Source organism: Notolepis coatsorum (assembly GCF_963971535.1).
Source record: "Notolepis coatsorum genome assembly, chromosome: 10".
Taxonomy (NCBI): Eukaryota; Metazoa; Chordata; class Actinopteri; order Aulopiformes; family Paralepididae; genus Notolepis; species Notolepis coatsorum.
In genome coordinates, this window is record NC_140174.1 from 104,620,072 (window position 1) to 104,636,581 (window position 16,510).

The following is a 16,510-nucleotide window of genomic DNA, read 5'->3' on the forward strand; positions in this document are numbered from 1 at the left end:
TATCTATCTATCTATCTATCTATCTATCTATCTATCTATCTATCTATCTATCTATTTATTTATTTATTTATTTATTTATTTATTTATTTATTTATTTATTTATTTATTTATATATATGTATTTATTTCTGGAGCATTAAATGCATTTATCATCTCTGGTTGGATGCTGTATAATAACAATACATTTGAATCTAATCTCATTTTGAGATCAGTCGCAACTCGCAAACCGCTTCCTGTTGAATGGATCAGCATGCAATACCAGAAACTCTCAAGCTGTTTTGCATACACCTCACCTGCCTTATAAGGAGCATGCGGGCGTGACTCTATGCAAATGAAGTGAGCGCAAACGCGCATTTGAGTTTAAGAATGAGTGGGATGCATGATGCAACCGACCTGGGTAAGAACAGATTTGGACGTTAAGAACGGCTTAATGAATGTGGCGGTGGCTTTTCTTATTGTTCTCTTAACAGACAGGTAAGCAAGAATATAAGAAAAATAATCAGAGAGTATTGTTGAATGAGGCCCATTGGTATTAGTTTATATATAAAGCCCTTATTGGTAAACTACCACCTTACATCACAATGCTTTGGACCCTATCTGGCTCACTCAAATGACTGGCTTGTGCTTAAAGGAACACGCCAACCTTTTGGGGAAATTCGCTTATTTGCCATCTACCCTGGAGTTAGACAAGCAGATACATACCATTTTCTTCTCTGTGCGTGCATTATGCTTAGGGAACAGCTGCACCGTTAGCCTAGCTTAGCGTCATTCACTGGAAGTACTGTAGGTGTGTCAGTGTAGCCTAGTTCCCAACAGTCACCCCCAATACACTCCAAATACAACTCCAAAACGTTCCTATAAACATGTTGTGACCTGTGTATTTACCACATGGAGAAAGATTCTTTTTGTGACATTTTCGCTTTCTAAGCAGATATATACTCGGAACAAAAATGGGGCTTTTGAGGTGATGAAATCACTGCGCCCAGGCAGCAGTGGTTCGGCAAACATTTATTCTGAGTATATATCTGCTTAGAAAACGAAAACGAATATGTCTAATTATTTTTTTATACATTTTTTATCCACATGGTAAATTCACAGGTCACAACATGTTTACAGGACAGTTTTGGAGTTGTATTTGGAGTGTATTTCGTGACTGTTGGGGACTAGGCTACACTGGCACACCTACTTCCAGTAAATTATGCTAAGCTAGGCTAACGGTGCAGCTGTTCCCTAAGCCTAATGCAATAATGCATGCACAGAGAAGAAAAGGGTATGTATCTGCTAGTCTAACTCCAGGGTAATGACAAATAAGCAAATTTCCCAAAAAGTTGGAGTGTTCCTTAAGGTTCCTCCAGCTTGTTCTGAGCTTGGAAGGTCTGCCTTTTCTGTTGATGCTCCTGACTCCTGGAACATCCTTCAACTGACTTTAAATGTCAATATTCTTCCAACCTTTGCACAGTTCAAAACCATGATCACTAACCACTGTGTATCAGTCTGTAACCGTTTTACATGATTTTCCTTGTTTGTATCTTTATTTCTATTTTGTGACTTCTCCTGCTTTTAGCTGATTATTTTTAACCGACTGTTTTAATTTATTATGTTTTATTGATTATTCACAGTTTATTTTGTCTAGAGCTGTATCTGGTTGTTGTTGTTTTAATACATATTTGTGTAAACTTGGCATCATTGTAAATGAGGGCCACCCCCAATGATCTCCCATGATTTAAATAAAGGTTGAATGAATGAATGAATGAATGAATGAATGAATGAATGAATGAATGAATGAATGAATGAATGAATGAATGAATGAATGAATGAATGAATGAATGAATGAATGAATGAATGAATGAAAATACCTTTGACCTGCCTGTTGTGGGATTCTGTCAGGAACTGTCTGATCTTGTCTGAAGGAATGGCAAAGGAGATTCCTGCTGTCACCTTCAAAGTGTTGATGCCTATCACTTCTCCGTCCTGTAGGACACACACACACACACACACACACACCCACACACACACACACACACACACACACACACACACACACACACACACACACACACACACACACACACACACACACACACACACACACACACACACACACACACACACACACACACACACACACACACACACACACTTGTGAACACTGACTCTCAGACCTACTCTCCCAAATTGAATCAAATAAAAAAAAATTATAGCCGGAGATCACATGGAATAGTATTCTTGTACAAGTCAAGAAGAAACATCACAAAAATCTAAAACAAAAACCACCATAAAATCCAAATATGCGACACCCGCCCCTCCCCCCAACACCTGAGACCCCCACAGTGTGGCTTTCTGCAGACCAGGTGAATAAACAGCTGAGCAAGTTACACGCAGGCAAGGTCGCGGGTCCCGACGGCGTTAGCCCAAGGGTACTCAAAGCATGTGCCTCTCAGCTGTGTGATGTGCTCCAGCACATATTCAATATGAGCCTGATGCTGTGTGGTTCCTGTCCCTAAGTGCTCGCATCTCAGCACGTCCAAGGACTACAGGCCGGTGGCTCTAACCTCTCACATTATGAAAACCATGGAGAGGTTGGTCCTGGAGCAACTCCGCCCGGGCGATCAAACCCCACCTAGACCCACTCCAGTTCGCCTACCAGCCCCGACTGGGGGTAGAGGACGCTGTCATCTACCTGCTGAACCGAGCCTACACTCACCTAGACAAGCCGGCGAGCACTGTGTGAGTCATGTTCTTTGACTTCTCCAGTGCTTTAGATACCATACGGCCTGGGCTGCTGGGTGAGGAGTTGGAGGTGATGCAGGTGGAGGCCCCCCTGGTGTCCTGGGTTGTGGACTATCTGACGGGCAGACCACAATATGTGCGCCTACAAGGCTGTGTGTCGGACAACACCGGGGCCCCGCAGGCGACAGTCCTCTCTCCCTTCCTCTTCACCGTCTACACCAATGACTTCCACTATCGGTCAGAGTCCTGCCACCTTCAGAAGTTTTCTGATGACTCTGCGATAGTGGGATGTATAAAGGACGGTGATGAGGAACCACCTCCAGCTAAATGTGATGAAGACCAGGGAACTGGCTGTGGATCTGGGGAGGAGGAGGAGTACAGCTGTGACCCCCGTCTCCACCAGGGGGGTCGATGTGGACATGGTTGAGGACTACAAATACCTCGGAGTCCACATCGACAACAAACTGAACGGGTCAAAACATGCAGAGGCACTCTACAAGAAGGGCCAGAGCCGACTCTACTTCCTCAGAAGGCTGAGATCCTTCAAAATATGTACAAGGATGTTGAGGATGTTCTACGAGTCGGTGGTGGTGGGCACCTTCTTGTACGCTGTGACCTGCTGGGGCAGCGGACTGAGAGTGGGGGACACAAACAGGCTGGAAAGGCTGGTCAGGAAGGCTAAACTCAATGCCATCATGGACGATCTCTCCCACCCACACACGGACTTGGTTGATAGAAGGAGCACATTCAGTGTTAGACTAAGGCTCCCTAGATGTAACACTGAACGGCACAGGAAGTCGTTCATTCCGACAGCCATTAGACTCCACAACGCATCACTGTGCCTCACTGCATCACTGGGTGACAGTACAGCCTGGCCAAATCCTCCTGGACACTTTACAATTTTTACACTTCTCACAATCTTCCTGGACACTTTACACTTTTGGTCATTTATCCAATTTTTACACTTATTATTACTGTACATGTTACTGTATATTTCTGTATATTTCTGGCTGTATAGTTTATATTTAAGATTTTAGAATGTATATACATACCAGAATGTATATCCTGGACCGTATTTTATTCTTATTCTATTTTATTCTTATTTTTTATATTATTATATATTCTTATTCTTATTTTAGTCCTATTGACTACCTAAATGTTTATTGTTCAATGTGAGCGACCTGTAGTGCCGAATTTCCCTCGGGATTAATAAAGGATTTCTATTCTATTCTATTCTATTCTACTCCCAGACTTTCCCCAATGAAGATATGGAACGACTCACTAAACACCTGCGGCGTGGAGGAGAGACACCTCAGATCCCCCGACTCTAACCCTAACCCTAACCCACAGGTGGTGTGGAGGAGAGACACCTCAGATCCCCCGACTGGATGTCAGTGATATAGTGTTGCAATGGATGATAGATGGATGGAGAACAGGTGAATAATTGGTATGAATTAGGGATGCACCGATCCGATATTGGTATCGGCCGCCGATATCAGTAAAATAGCTGGAACGGGTATCGGTAATTTTTTTTTTTTTTTTAATATTCTTTATTTTTTTATATAATAAATAACCATTCAGTACATTTATATGTGTTAATTTGTTACATTTAGTTTCACTAAGTTAGGAAAGTAATGTTTTAATGTTGATGAGGCATACAGTTTATTAATTGAATGAATGAAGTTTATTTTCTGTCTTTGTTTACAACAAATCAAAAACACACTTGTAATCCTTTACAATTCTTAAAAACCAAAATATTTTTAACACTTTAACTGCCAGAAGACGAGTTTAGGCGTCCTTCCCCGCCATGCTCAAGTTGCCGAAGACGCCGTAACTCGTCTTTGATATCAATATTTCAAAAATCTGTGATCGGATTCATATTTCCCATCCGCTGGCCTGAGACCCACCAAAAAGCCCCACTGAACCCTCTAGCGGTTCAAGAGCGCCATCTGGTGGCCGATCGGCGCAATCGCCAAACAGGAAGTTACTTGGACGATGTGCTGTTCACCCATATTACTTCCGGGCACTCGGTATAGGTTCCGGCACTCTAGCTCGTCACAATACATAGCGATCCGTTGCCAATAACTCGATAAACAACATGATTTGGACGTATATACTATTATACAAGCTGGAAATGGACCGGATATTTTTACATCCCATAATGGAAAACTGTCTACCCCGCGCTGATCGCCCAACGGCCCGCGGGGACTGGGGTGAGTTTTAGCGTGTAATATTTCCGTGTTCGAAACTAACTGCTATGATGAACATTTGACCCACATTAGATGAATGGTATAACGCTGCCCACGGAATTATAAACGCCCCCTCGCCCATCCGGTCAACATCAGATGACGTGTAGTAACTTCCAGAAGTCCGTCCAGTTGGATTTTTTTTATATTGCGCCGATTGCTATCAAACTGTATTTGCATTTGGGGCTATAAATCACGTTCTGGAGAAAGCTGCAGAAAGAGATGAAAACATACTTATACTTTAGATCATATGTGAATGAAAAAGTTTAACGTTCATACACCCTGAACAATACATATAGGACATTGAATGGGCCCTAATAATGGCAATTTAGCAATAGAATTTAAAAAGTTATAGCCCTGCAAAGAAGGGGAACTTCTCCATAGACAAATAGAGCTGGCAACCTATGGTATATCATGAATTTAGCCTTAGGCAATCAAAGTGTTAATATAAAAAAGAAAAACATGGATTAAATTTTTTTTAAACTTTTTTGGAGAAAAAAAATTTGGACAATGGGTATCGGATCGGTATCGGTATTGACCGATACCCAAACCCAGGTATCGGTATCGGGACTGAAAAAGTCAGATCGGTGCATCCCTAGTATGAATGTATATATACATGTGTAGCTGGGTGGATTATCCCTGCTTAGTGGGAACGGTTGCTGGCAGTCACAAGGTAGCTGGACACAGTAGAGCTCCGTCTGACTGCACCCTCGTCTTTGGGCCTAGAGCGTCAAACTGGGGCCCGGTAGTGGGAGTGAATGGGGCCCGGGATTTACCAACCTGGTTTGGTACTCTGGTCTTCCTCGCCTCTCCGGGGCGGTCAGCAGTACTCCCCAACTCGCTCTCACTTCCCTGATTACCTCCGTTAACCCTCCCACACCTAGTGACTGATATGCATAAATAGATTCGTTCCTCCCGCAAGCAGTACCCTCCCTTGATGACCACTAGAAACCTTATAATGAAAAGGGGAGAGTTGGGTAGGAAGGGGTTAATTGTATATACGTTACCCACACCAAAAGAGTTAACACTAGGCACAGGAATGGACACGCACACAGAACCCCATTTAAGCCTTTATGTTATTTTGTACTGTTACAAGGATTTGATAAGAATGGTCGTCTAGAATGAGGTCTTACCATGGCTCTGGTTGTAACTCAATATCTTATAGACACGTATATTATACACCCACCTCTGGGTTAGTACCAGGGCTAATATACTTCAATGTGTTTGACTCCTCACCCACGTCTGGGTCGGTACTCGGTATAATACCTCTATCTATCAGGCTTTAATTATATGGCACGAATAATACCTCCCCAAGGCTTTACTTATGATGCACCAGGTCTGCAACCTCCCCACAGGGAAAGGGTTAATTAAATGGGAAAATATTATTAAAGAACAAACACGTTATCACACTCAAAGAAAATGAAAAGGTGGGCCCACTGTACCAGAACAAAAGTCCTATGCTAATGCCGGCATGTAATGTTTATGGGGTACCCCTATGAACTGTAGTTAGCAACCATTAGCTTCACCCGCAGGCCGCATTCTGGGGGATTTCCAGGGGTGTAAAAAGTACCCAGAAATTATACTTAAGTGAAAGTATGGGTACTGTCTCAAAATCTGACTCAAGTAAAAGTCAAAGTATCTGGCTAAAAACACACTTGAGTAAAAGTAAAAAAGTCCTACTTTTAAATGTACTTAAGTACTAAAAAGTAAAAGTTTTTATTTTTTTTAAAGGGATAGACCAGGGGTCTCAAACTCATTCCATCGTGGGCCAAGTTTTCATTTTAACTATACATTGCACCAGGTGAGTTAGTTGAAGAGGTGAGCCAATTAGTGAAATAATCAGCTGGTGTTTAGGCAAGGCTGGAATGAAACCAAGCATACACTCTGCCCACAATGGAATGTGTTCTGCGATAGACAATGCTGAAATGAAAGAACAGAGGACACTTTTTTTGCATTATCTCCATTGAAGGTAAACTAACATGGACGGCATTCACATCACAGCATGAATAATATCACAATATTAAAAACAGAATGGTGTATCCTGAATAATATCACAATATTAAAGGTAGAATACTGGAGTACCCTGAATAATATCTCAATATTAAAGACAGAATACTGGAGTACCCTAAATAATATCACAATATTAAAGACAGAATACTGGAGTACCCTGAATAATATCTCAATATTAAAGACAGAATACTGGAGTACCCTAAATAATATCACAATATTAAAGACAGAATACTGGAGTACCCTGAATGCGGATCTGACTGTCTATTCTTCTGATAGCAGGTGTTTAATCAAAGATCCCCGCTTTCTAGTGTTGCACAAGGACCAATCAGCATGGGTATGGGCGGGTTAATTTTCCATTGATGGGGATTTGATTGGCTGTTTACCTGCGGTCGCAGGATTAATAACGTTAACGTTAGTTCGGCCAGATAAACAATTAAAATATACTAATTAAAATGGTTGGACCTGTGAGATTTGTACTTTGTAGGTCTGCATTTTAAATGTAAGGAGTAAAAAGTATGCTTTTTTTCTCTGAAATGTAATGGAGTAAAAGTACAAAGTATACAAACCTAATAATACTCGAGTAAAGTACAAATACCCCAAAACAGTACTTAAGTATTGTAACGAAGTACAATTACTCAAGTACTTTACACCCCTGGGGATTTCTAGTGTATTTCTATACATTGTGAGTCTGAGATTCTAAATTGTGACAAATGAATCCTTATGGAAACAAACACAGAACAAATGTTGTCGATGCTCAGATTTCCAAACAACCACATCTCAACAAAGAACACCACTTATACATTTTCTTTGGGACGTGGTCTGTGGAATTTGAACGTCACACTTCCACTGTAAACAATACAATTGATGTTACATGAGCGGCCCTTGAAAAGGCTCTGTGGCAGACGTGCCCCTTTTTAACCCTTTCACTACTGTACTACAGACGGTTAACCCTTTCACTAGCACACTACAGATGGTTAGTGTGTTCTCAAGTGGGGGGGATTAGGGGGGCTCTGTTGACGAGTCTGATGGCTTGGGGGGAAAAACTGTTCTTCAGCCGGTTGGTTCTGGCTGTGTGGCTGCGGTAGCGCTTTCCGCATCAGCTGGAACAGTCCATGGTTGGGGTGGTTAAGGTCCTTGATAATTTTTCGGGCTTTTTTGATGCACAGGCTCTCATATATTTCCTGGATGGAGGGAAGCTCACATCCACAGATTTTTTTAGCTGTCCTCACGATTCTGCTCAGCGCTCTGAGGTTGAGGTCGGGGCAGGCCGGTGCAGTATCTAAGCCTTCTAAGGTACATAAGAATGTTTTTTATTTTTTTTTATAAATAGAGCTAAGGACAACAACAACAACAACAACAACAACAAAAAATAAAGCATAAGAAAACTGAGGGCGATGTAGGCGCATGTGGTAGTCAGAACCGGTTTGAGGAAGAATAGCCTCTGCTGTCGACGCTTCTCACAGTTTAATCTTTTGACCACAACACCACACAATAAACCTGCTGTTTCCTCGTTAAACCTTGTTAGACTCTGGCTCTGACGTAACACCTGCCTTAGTTTAATTACATTTGTATGCTGATGAAAATAAAGACCTAAATCACACTCAGTTATGAACAGAGATGATGTGCCAAACCTCAAGGTTTCACTCCCACTTCGCTTACATGGATTCTATGGGACCTGCCGTCCGATTATAGGAATGACGTACATTTATCGCTGTGTCATAAACTATGGGTCAGAACCCCAAAGGCGTCGTGGGATTTGTGTGTTTTTCATTAAAACTGAGTTCCTGCTGCGAGATAAGATGTCTCAAAGTTGGGCCCCATGCAGGGTACAAATGCTTAAGACCACATAACCTTCAGGCTGCTTTTGTATATAATAATTTGTTCTTAATTGCTTGCCTGGATAAATAAAGGTTAAATAAATATATATATATATTTTTTTATATGTTTTGTTTTCACATAAGAGTCAATGTTGACGTTTATATAAAATTACAGTAAATTGGATTGGTGGATGGTTTTGCCAAGGGATACAGATGTTTTATCACTCAGGGTTATGTGGGTCTTTCATAGCTACTTCCCTAGATTCAAGTGTCCTGTAGATATGAACTGAATACAACCACACACAATACACCAGGGGTCAGCAACCTTTTTGACATGAGGTGCCAGTTTGAAATATACTTGTAACTAGTGTGCCATATCAACAATATTCCATCCATATAGGCTACACATGCGCCGTAAAAAAAAAATAGAAAAATTCTCTCATAATCAGGTATTTTTTATGATAATTTTTCATTATTACATCATTATTGTTATTGTTATTATTAACAATATTATTATGATGGTTGTATCAAGTACCTAAATCTGAGTTGGGGGGGGGTGTGATGCAGACAAACAGCTGTGGCGTTGCCCTCTCCCTTTTAACATGTGCAATGTTAAAATGAAATAGAAAAATAAAGAATACAATTTGTTGATTAATCCCACTGGTCACAATGGTGACCGTAATAATGTTTTTGTTATAAGGCTCTGAAAATGTTACTGAATGATGTATCAATGTATTTCCAGCTAAATTTAAATAATAAAGGGTCTCAATTAAATATGTGTAGTGTCACATGACCAGAGCTGTTTACATCCTGGCTGTACAATGAGAAGAAGATGGCTGCATCAAAGCTCCCACAAAAACAGTTAGTAAGTAGAAAAGCACTACATACTGTAAGCTCAGAACACAGCTCAGAACACAGCTCAGAACACAGGACACGGCTCAGAACACAGCTTCATCTAACGAGGCGTTGCGAGGTTTAACTGAGGCTAACGTTAACATGATGGCACACACACACACACACACACACACACACACACACACACACACACACACACACACACACACACACACACACACACACACACACACACACACACACACACACACACACACACACACACACACACACACACACACACACACACACACACACACACACACACACACACACACACACACACACACACACACACTCCTCCTCCCATCCCTCCACTGGAGCAAGGCCAGCTAGAGAGAGAGAGAGTCTTTATGGACAGATCTCCAATAAAATAAGGTTGTTTCTCAGTCTCTAAAAACACATAAATCCCAGGTAAATGCATACATGTGTGACAGTGCGCATGCATGAACATGCCACATTATATGCGCGTTACGTATGCTTTATATATGAGTAGAGCCCTGCATATGCACATTCAATTTCAAGTTAACATGCAAACCCATGTATAGGAAAATAAACAGCTGCCTACCTGTCGCTGTCAGTGAGATCCCTGGCCCTGTTTTGCTTTGCTGAGCTCCGTTATCTGGGGCTGTAGAGTCGGTCACTTTAAGTTGGACACATGCTTCGGAGTGGTCGGTTGTCAATCGACTCCGGGAGGGGCTGAGCACGTCGCTTTCTTTGATGCGTCACTCAACACTTCGAGCTGACATGGGGATATCTTTTATCCTTGATTTGATTGTCTCTTTGTTTGGTAAGCCTTCAAACAAAACATCTGAGCTACAGAGAAAAGCCTCCTTTGAAACTTTTCTGATGCTTTGTCTCAAAATGGCGTTTAACACTGACGTTCGGCAAAAACATTTTCTAAACATAAAGTACACACAGCACGGTCCTTCTGACACACAAACCCGTAGTCGTCTGCCCACGAGGGCTGGAATGCCCGAATTGGCGCGGGAGGCCAGCTGACTGCTGACAGCTGAGCACCATGGGAACAGCTGTATAGCTGTCATAGGGGTGTGCAAAACAGTCGACTGCAGTCGACTTACAGCAAAATATTTCACTATAATATTTCAAAGTGAAGTAAAAAGACTCCCGGAGTCAGCATTGCCTGCGGCTTGGGCCGATCGTCATACTAACTCGTTTGGCTGAGTTAGCGGGAGGGAAGTCGAGGGTGGTAATCTGGCATTGTGGACAGCGACGCCTACAGGTCAGGTCTGGGCGCCTGCTCAAATGAAAATGCTGGCACGCGGGCCTAGGGTTGCCGACCCCTGCAATACACAGAGATACCTGGCATTGGGGTGAGGAGGTGGTCTTTTCCCCCAGTGACATAATCTGCAGTGTAATATGATCTACACAAAAACAATGCTCATTTATTTTGGAGATAATCTCACACACATCCAAAAACTGTTTTGCGTGCACATTCATTTGGTTTGACAGTTATTGAGAGTAAATTAGTTTGAATATGGCCACCAGTGATGTCGTCTGGGACATTGAATCCTTGTGTTAATTACAGCTCAATTCAATTATAAGGTAGCAGTCCCTATAAAACACAATATTAATATAATATAATGTTTTTTATCTACATAATTTCATGGAGTTGTAATTAACCCTTTCACTACCACGCTACCAAATGGTTAACCCTTTCACTGCGACAATACAGAAGGTTAACCCTTTCACTGCCACACGACAGAAGGTTAACCATTGTAGTGTGGTAGTGAAAGGGTTAACCTTCTGTAGTGTGGTAGTGAAAGGGTTAACACAACACACAGATTCAGTGTCCCCGATGACTGTCCCTGATCACTGGTATTCAAACTCATTTACTCTCAATAACTGTCAAACTAAATGAATGCATGCAAGCCTGTTGGATATGTGTGAGATCATAGTAGGTCTCTCCACACTACACTACATTAGCGCTGTGCCAGCAGCACCAGAGAGAGGTCTGACTGAACCTATTATCATCCACTATAGGGGGAAAAACACTGGTTTGTAAGGCTGAGATGATATGCCATTTGGAAGAATCGATTAATCGGGATACAATTATCGATAAATATCAATAAATATCTCTATATATATATATATATAATATATATATTTTTTACAACAAATGTATGTTTCTTTTGCAGCAATTCTGTCGTTGCCGCCATCTTTAGTGTTACAGATTTCCCCATTCAAAACTACCACAGTGATCCTTCTAATTTTATAGTCGGTGGTCTCTGGATGTGATGGAGGAGTGCACTGCATATTGAATGCAGAGTTGCAATTCAACTGAATTTACATAAAATGGGGATGTTTTAACTAAATAAGTCGATTTGTGATGCCACTTATCGATTTCACGCAGTTATTGGTAATTATCGATAAATCGATAAGTGGTCTCAGCCTTACTAGCTTGTTTGTATTTCTCTAAACCAATTATTAATCATCGTGGGCGGCGCTAAGTCCAGGCTGCAGAGGCGGTGCCGTCGCAATATAGTGACACAGATAGCGGAAGGGGAGGAGAATTCTGACTGAAATAGTCGGCCAATGGCATGTTTATAGCCACAGTCTACATGCTGTGAGTCAGATTATGTGCAAAATAAATCGGCATTTATATTAAGTGATGAGATTAATTTGAGGCACAAGAACACACAGTAAAGAGTCCTTATTGGCTTTTATGTTAATTAAATCACAATGTGTTAACATAATGTCTAACATGTTCTGTCACCTGGATGTGAAGTCTGGAGCTGCTCCATTACAGATGAAGTGGGGTCCTGACTTTGCAGAGTTGATTATTAAGTTGAGATATCACACCCAGATGAAGTTTGTTATTGTAGTTCAGCTAGCAGCTCTCCCACTCATTAATTGAAAGTGATCACCAAGTCAGAACCCTGTTAACTGTCTGTGGAGCAGTTCTTCCACATCTCAGTTACATCACTGCATTCCCCTTTAAGCTCGCAGCCCCAATACAAACATTTTGACAGTTCTGTGTGCAAGTAAAGTCTTAATGCAACATAAATTGTGTTGCCTTACCAGATTAACCAATGGTCCTCCTGAGTTGCCGTACTGTAAGAGAAGAAACAGCAGTCAGGTTAGATGATTAATCAGGTTGTGTTCCCCCTGTAACACATGCGCCTACTATATATTTGTGTTATTATTTGGTTGCAGTGCCATGTTTGGTCACTAAGTGGCGCTTCTTGTTTGTACTTGATTTAGCAACAGTAAATTAGATTTAACTTGAGCCAATGACTCACTTCACTTCCTGTCTACCTGCCATCCAGCACAACATTTACTTGTCCTCCAGTAACGATTTGGCTTGTGTCTGTGAATCTATATATTGATTTACATGTATCTTGAGCGAGTATAAAACCGTATGACCAGGCATCGTATGGTTATAAGCATAACGGTATTTTGACAATAAATGGTGTAGAATCCCAACAGCAACAACGTCTGATTAGCTCTTTGGTAAGCTAAGCTATTTTGGTGCAATCCTTTTCTGCTCCCAAATTAACGTCATCACACAGCCTGACACGTTACACCTTCCTGTTGTCCAGACAGTGTGTCTGTGCCGCACGCGGCTCCAGGGAGGAGAATTACACGCCGCTCATCCCAATTGAGCTTTAACTTTAACTGAGCGTTCCCAAAAGTACAATTCTTTGGTGATAAGGTATTTTGTGGAGAGCAGTAACCAAGTCTGTGTCTGTCTGTGTGCCTCTGACCATCTACTCACGTTGATGATGGCGTCGGTCTGGATGTAGTCCATGTCGGAGTCGCGCAGGCCGAGCTCCTTGCCTTTCCTCTGGGTGGTGCTGACGATGCCGGTGGTGACGGTGTTCTGCAGAGAGAAGGGGCTTCCGATGGCCACGACAAACTCCCCGGGACGCAGGTCCGAAGACCGGCCGAGGAACAACACTGGTAGCTTCGTCTGAAGACACACAGAGGGACAAGACTCATTCAGGTTAAAACTACAGTCTGGAGGAAGACACACACAGAGAGACAAGACTCATTCAGATTAAAGATACAGTCTGGAGGAAGACACACAGAGAGACAAGACTCATTCAGGTTAAAGATACAGTCTGGAGGAAGACACAGAGAGAGACAAGACTCATTCAGGTTAAAGATACAGTCTGTAGGAAGACACACAGAGAGACAAGACTCATTCAGGTTAAAGATACAGTCTGGAGGAAGACACACAGAGAGACAAGACTCATTCAGATTAAAGATACAGTCTGGAGGAAGACACACAGAGAGACAAGACTCATTCAGGTTAAAGATACAGTCTGGAGGAAGACACACAGAGAGACAAGACTCATTCAGGTTAAAACTACAGTCTGTAGGAAGACACACAGAGAGACAAGACTCATTCAGGTTAAAGATACAGTCTGGAGGAAGACACACAGAGAGACAAGACTCATTCAGGTTAAAGATACAGTCTGGAGGAAGACACACAGAGAGACAAGACTCATTCAGGTTAAAGATACAGTCTGGAGGAAGACACACAGAGAGACAAGACTCATTCAGGTTAAAGATACAGTCTGGAGGAAGACACACAGAGAGACAAGACTCATTCAGGTTAAAGATACAGTCTGGAGGAAGACACACAGAGAGACAAGACTCATTCAGGTTAAAGATACAGTCTGGAGGAAGACACACAGAGAGACAAGACTCATTCAGGTTAAACAGCAGCAGCTGTTCCTGGGTCTTTTTGAATACGACCAAAAATTACTTAATTTGAAATACATCATCGCAAGCGTCGACCATTTAGATGGAACAGACCTCTGGGGTGGTGTGTGTGTGTGTGTGTGTGTGTGTGTGTGTGTGTGTGTGTGTGTGTGTGTGTGTGTGTGTGTGTGTGTGTGTGTGTGTGTGTGTGTGTGTGTGTGTGTGTGTGTGTGTGTGTGTGCGTGTGTGTGTATTGCTGTGTCAGGTTGAGGCGGTAAGTTATTGTATTGTGGCGGAGAGAGGTAACTAGCGCACACACACACACACACACACACACACACACACACACACACACACACACACACACACACACACACACACAGTCTTTGATCATGTGGCAGTATAACTTGAAACCCTTAACACTGTAGCACTAAAGCTTTTCAGGGTGCCATAAAGTGCCTCCTGAATTTTATATCCTAGTATTGCTAACGGTTTAAACCTCATTGGGTGTAACCTACGTGCCATATTCACACACGTGGGTTTATGGGTGCACAGTGTCATTGTTGGCGCGACCCCAGGTGACACCAGACATGCAGATGTGAAGGTTCTCTAGGGGGGTCTCACTGGCACTGATTAGAGACGTCTGCAGGACAAGAGACGAACTAGAGACGTCTGCAGGATGGGAGACAAACTAGAGACGTCTGCAGGATGGGAGACAAACTAGAGACGTCTGCAGGACAAGAGACAAATTAGAGACGTCTGCAGGACGGGAGACAAACTAGAGACGTCTGCAGGACGGGAGACAAACTAGAGACGTCTGCAGGATGGAAGACAAACTAGAGACATCTGCAGGACGGGAGACAAACTAGAGACGTCTGCAGGATGGGAGACAAACTAGAGACGTCTGCAGGACGGGAGACAAATTAGAGACGTCTGCAGGACGGGAGACAAACTAGAGACGTCTGCAGGACAAGAGACAAATTAGAGACGTCTGCAGGACGGGAGACAAACTAGAGACGTCTGCAGGACGGGAGACAAACTAGAGACGTCTGCAGGATGGAAGACAAACTAGAGACATCTGCAGGACAGGAGACAAACTACAGATGTCTGCAGGACAGGAGACAAACTAGATACATCTGCAGGACAGGAGACAAACTAGAGACGTCTGCAGGACAGGAGACAAACTAGAGATGTCTGCAGGATGGGAGGTAAACTAGAGATGTCTGCAGGATGGGAGACAAACTAGAGACATCTGCAGGACAGGAGGTAAACTAGAGACGTCTGCAGGATGGGAGGTAAACTAGAGACGTCTGCAGGACGGGAGACAAACTAGAGACATCTGCAGGACAGGAGGTAAACTAGAGACATCTGCAGGACAGTGGGTAAACTAGAGACATCTACAGGACAGTGGGTAAACTAGAGACATCTACAGGACGTCCTGGGGCACAGGAAGAATATACTGACTGAACTGGGCACAGGAACACCATACACAAGGGTATCTGAGTGTGAAGAACACACACAGAGTTTGTGGGACCAATGTGACAATGTGGCACAGGGGACATGGTTGGTGTGTGTATTGGTTCACTCAAGGCCTTGGATTATTTTATGTTATTTCTGGACCAGAGTCAATATAGACAGACAGCCACCCAGCCGGCCACCCAGTCAACCAGCCAACCAGCTAGTCAGACAGCCAGACAGTGAGACAAACAGACCACCAGACTTGAGGCATGCCGTCCCACCAAGAACCACAGGTTCACAGGGTTCAGTACCTTTGGAAATCCTGTAAACAGTAAATATTTTCGTAGTAAATATGTTAATTGGCCTATAAACATTTATCTACCCTTGTCAAAACTGTTTGCAAAGCTGCGATAATTAAGCATGTGTAACTACTGCCCTGTCTCTAAGATTGAGGGATATTGAGGGACCTTGGTCTCTGCTTTGTTAGCAGAAAAGACTATATTCACAAATTACCACTGCATGATCTTAGACTTAAGGCAGTTGATTGCAAAAGATTTGTAACCAAATATGATGACTTTATTTAATGGAAGACAGGGTGGTAGGGTGGGCAGGGGAGGGTTGTGTATAAATAGGGTTACAATTTCTACATAATACTGTATGTGTATGTGTGTGTGCATGTGTATGT

The 16,510-nt window shown here is 42.6% G+C and overlaps 1 protein-coding gene across 1 annotated transcript in view; it reads right to left on the reverse strand.

Moving 5' to 3' along the window:
* The window catches only part of LOC311236066 (serine protease HTRA1B-like), a 109,602-nt gene that overhangs the window by 13,194 nt on the left and 79,898 nt on the right, over window positions 1-16,510 (reverse strand). Inside the window, exons 5-7 of the mRNA XM_084323657.1 lie at window positions 13,436-13,630; window positions 12,739-12,771; window positions 1,856-1,970 (exon numbers count right to left, since the gene is read on the reverse strand). Coding sequence (XP_084179783.1) covers window positions 1,856-1,970; window positions 12,739-12,771; window positions 13,436-13,630 — 343 coding nt within the window. The remainder of the gene's footprint in view (window positions 1-1,855; window positions 1,971-12,738; window positions 12,772-13,435; window positions 13,631-16,510) is intronic.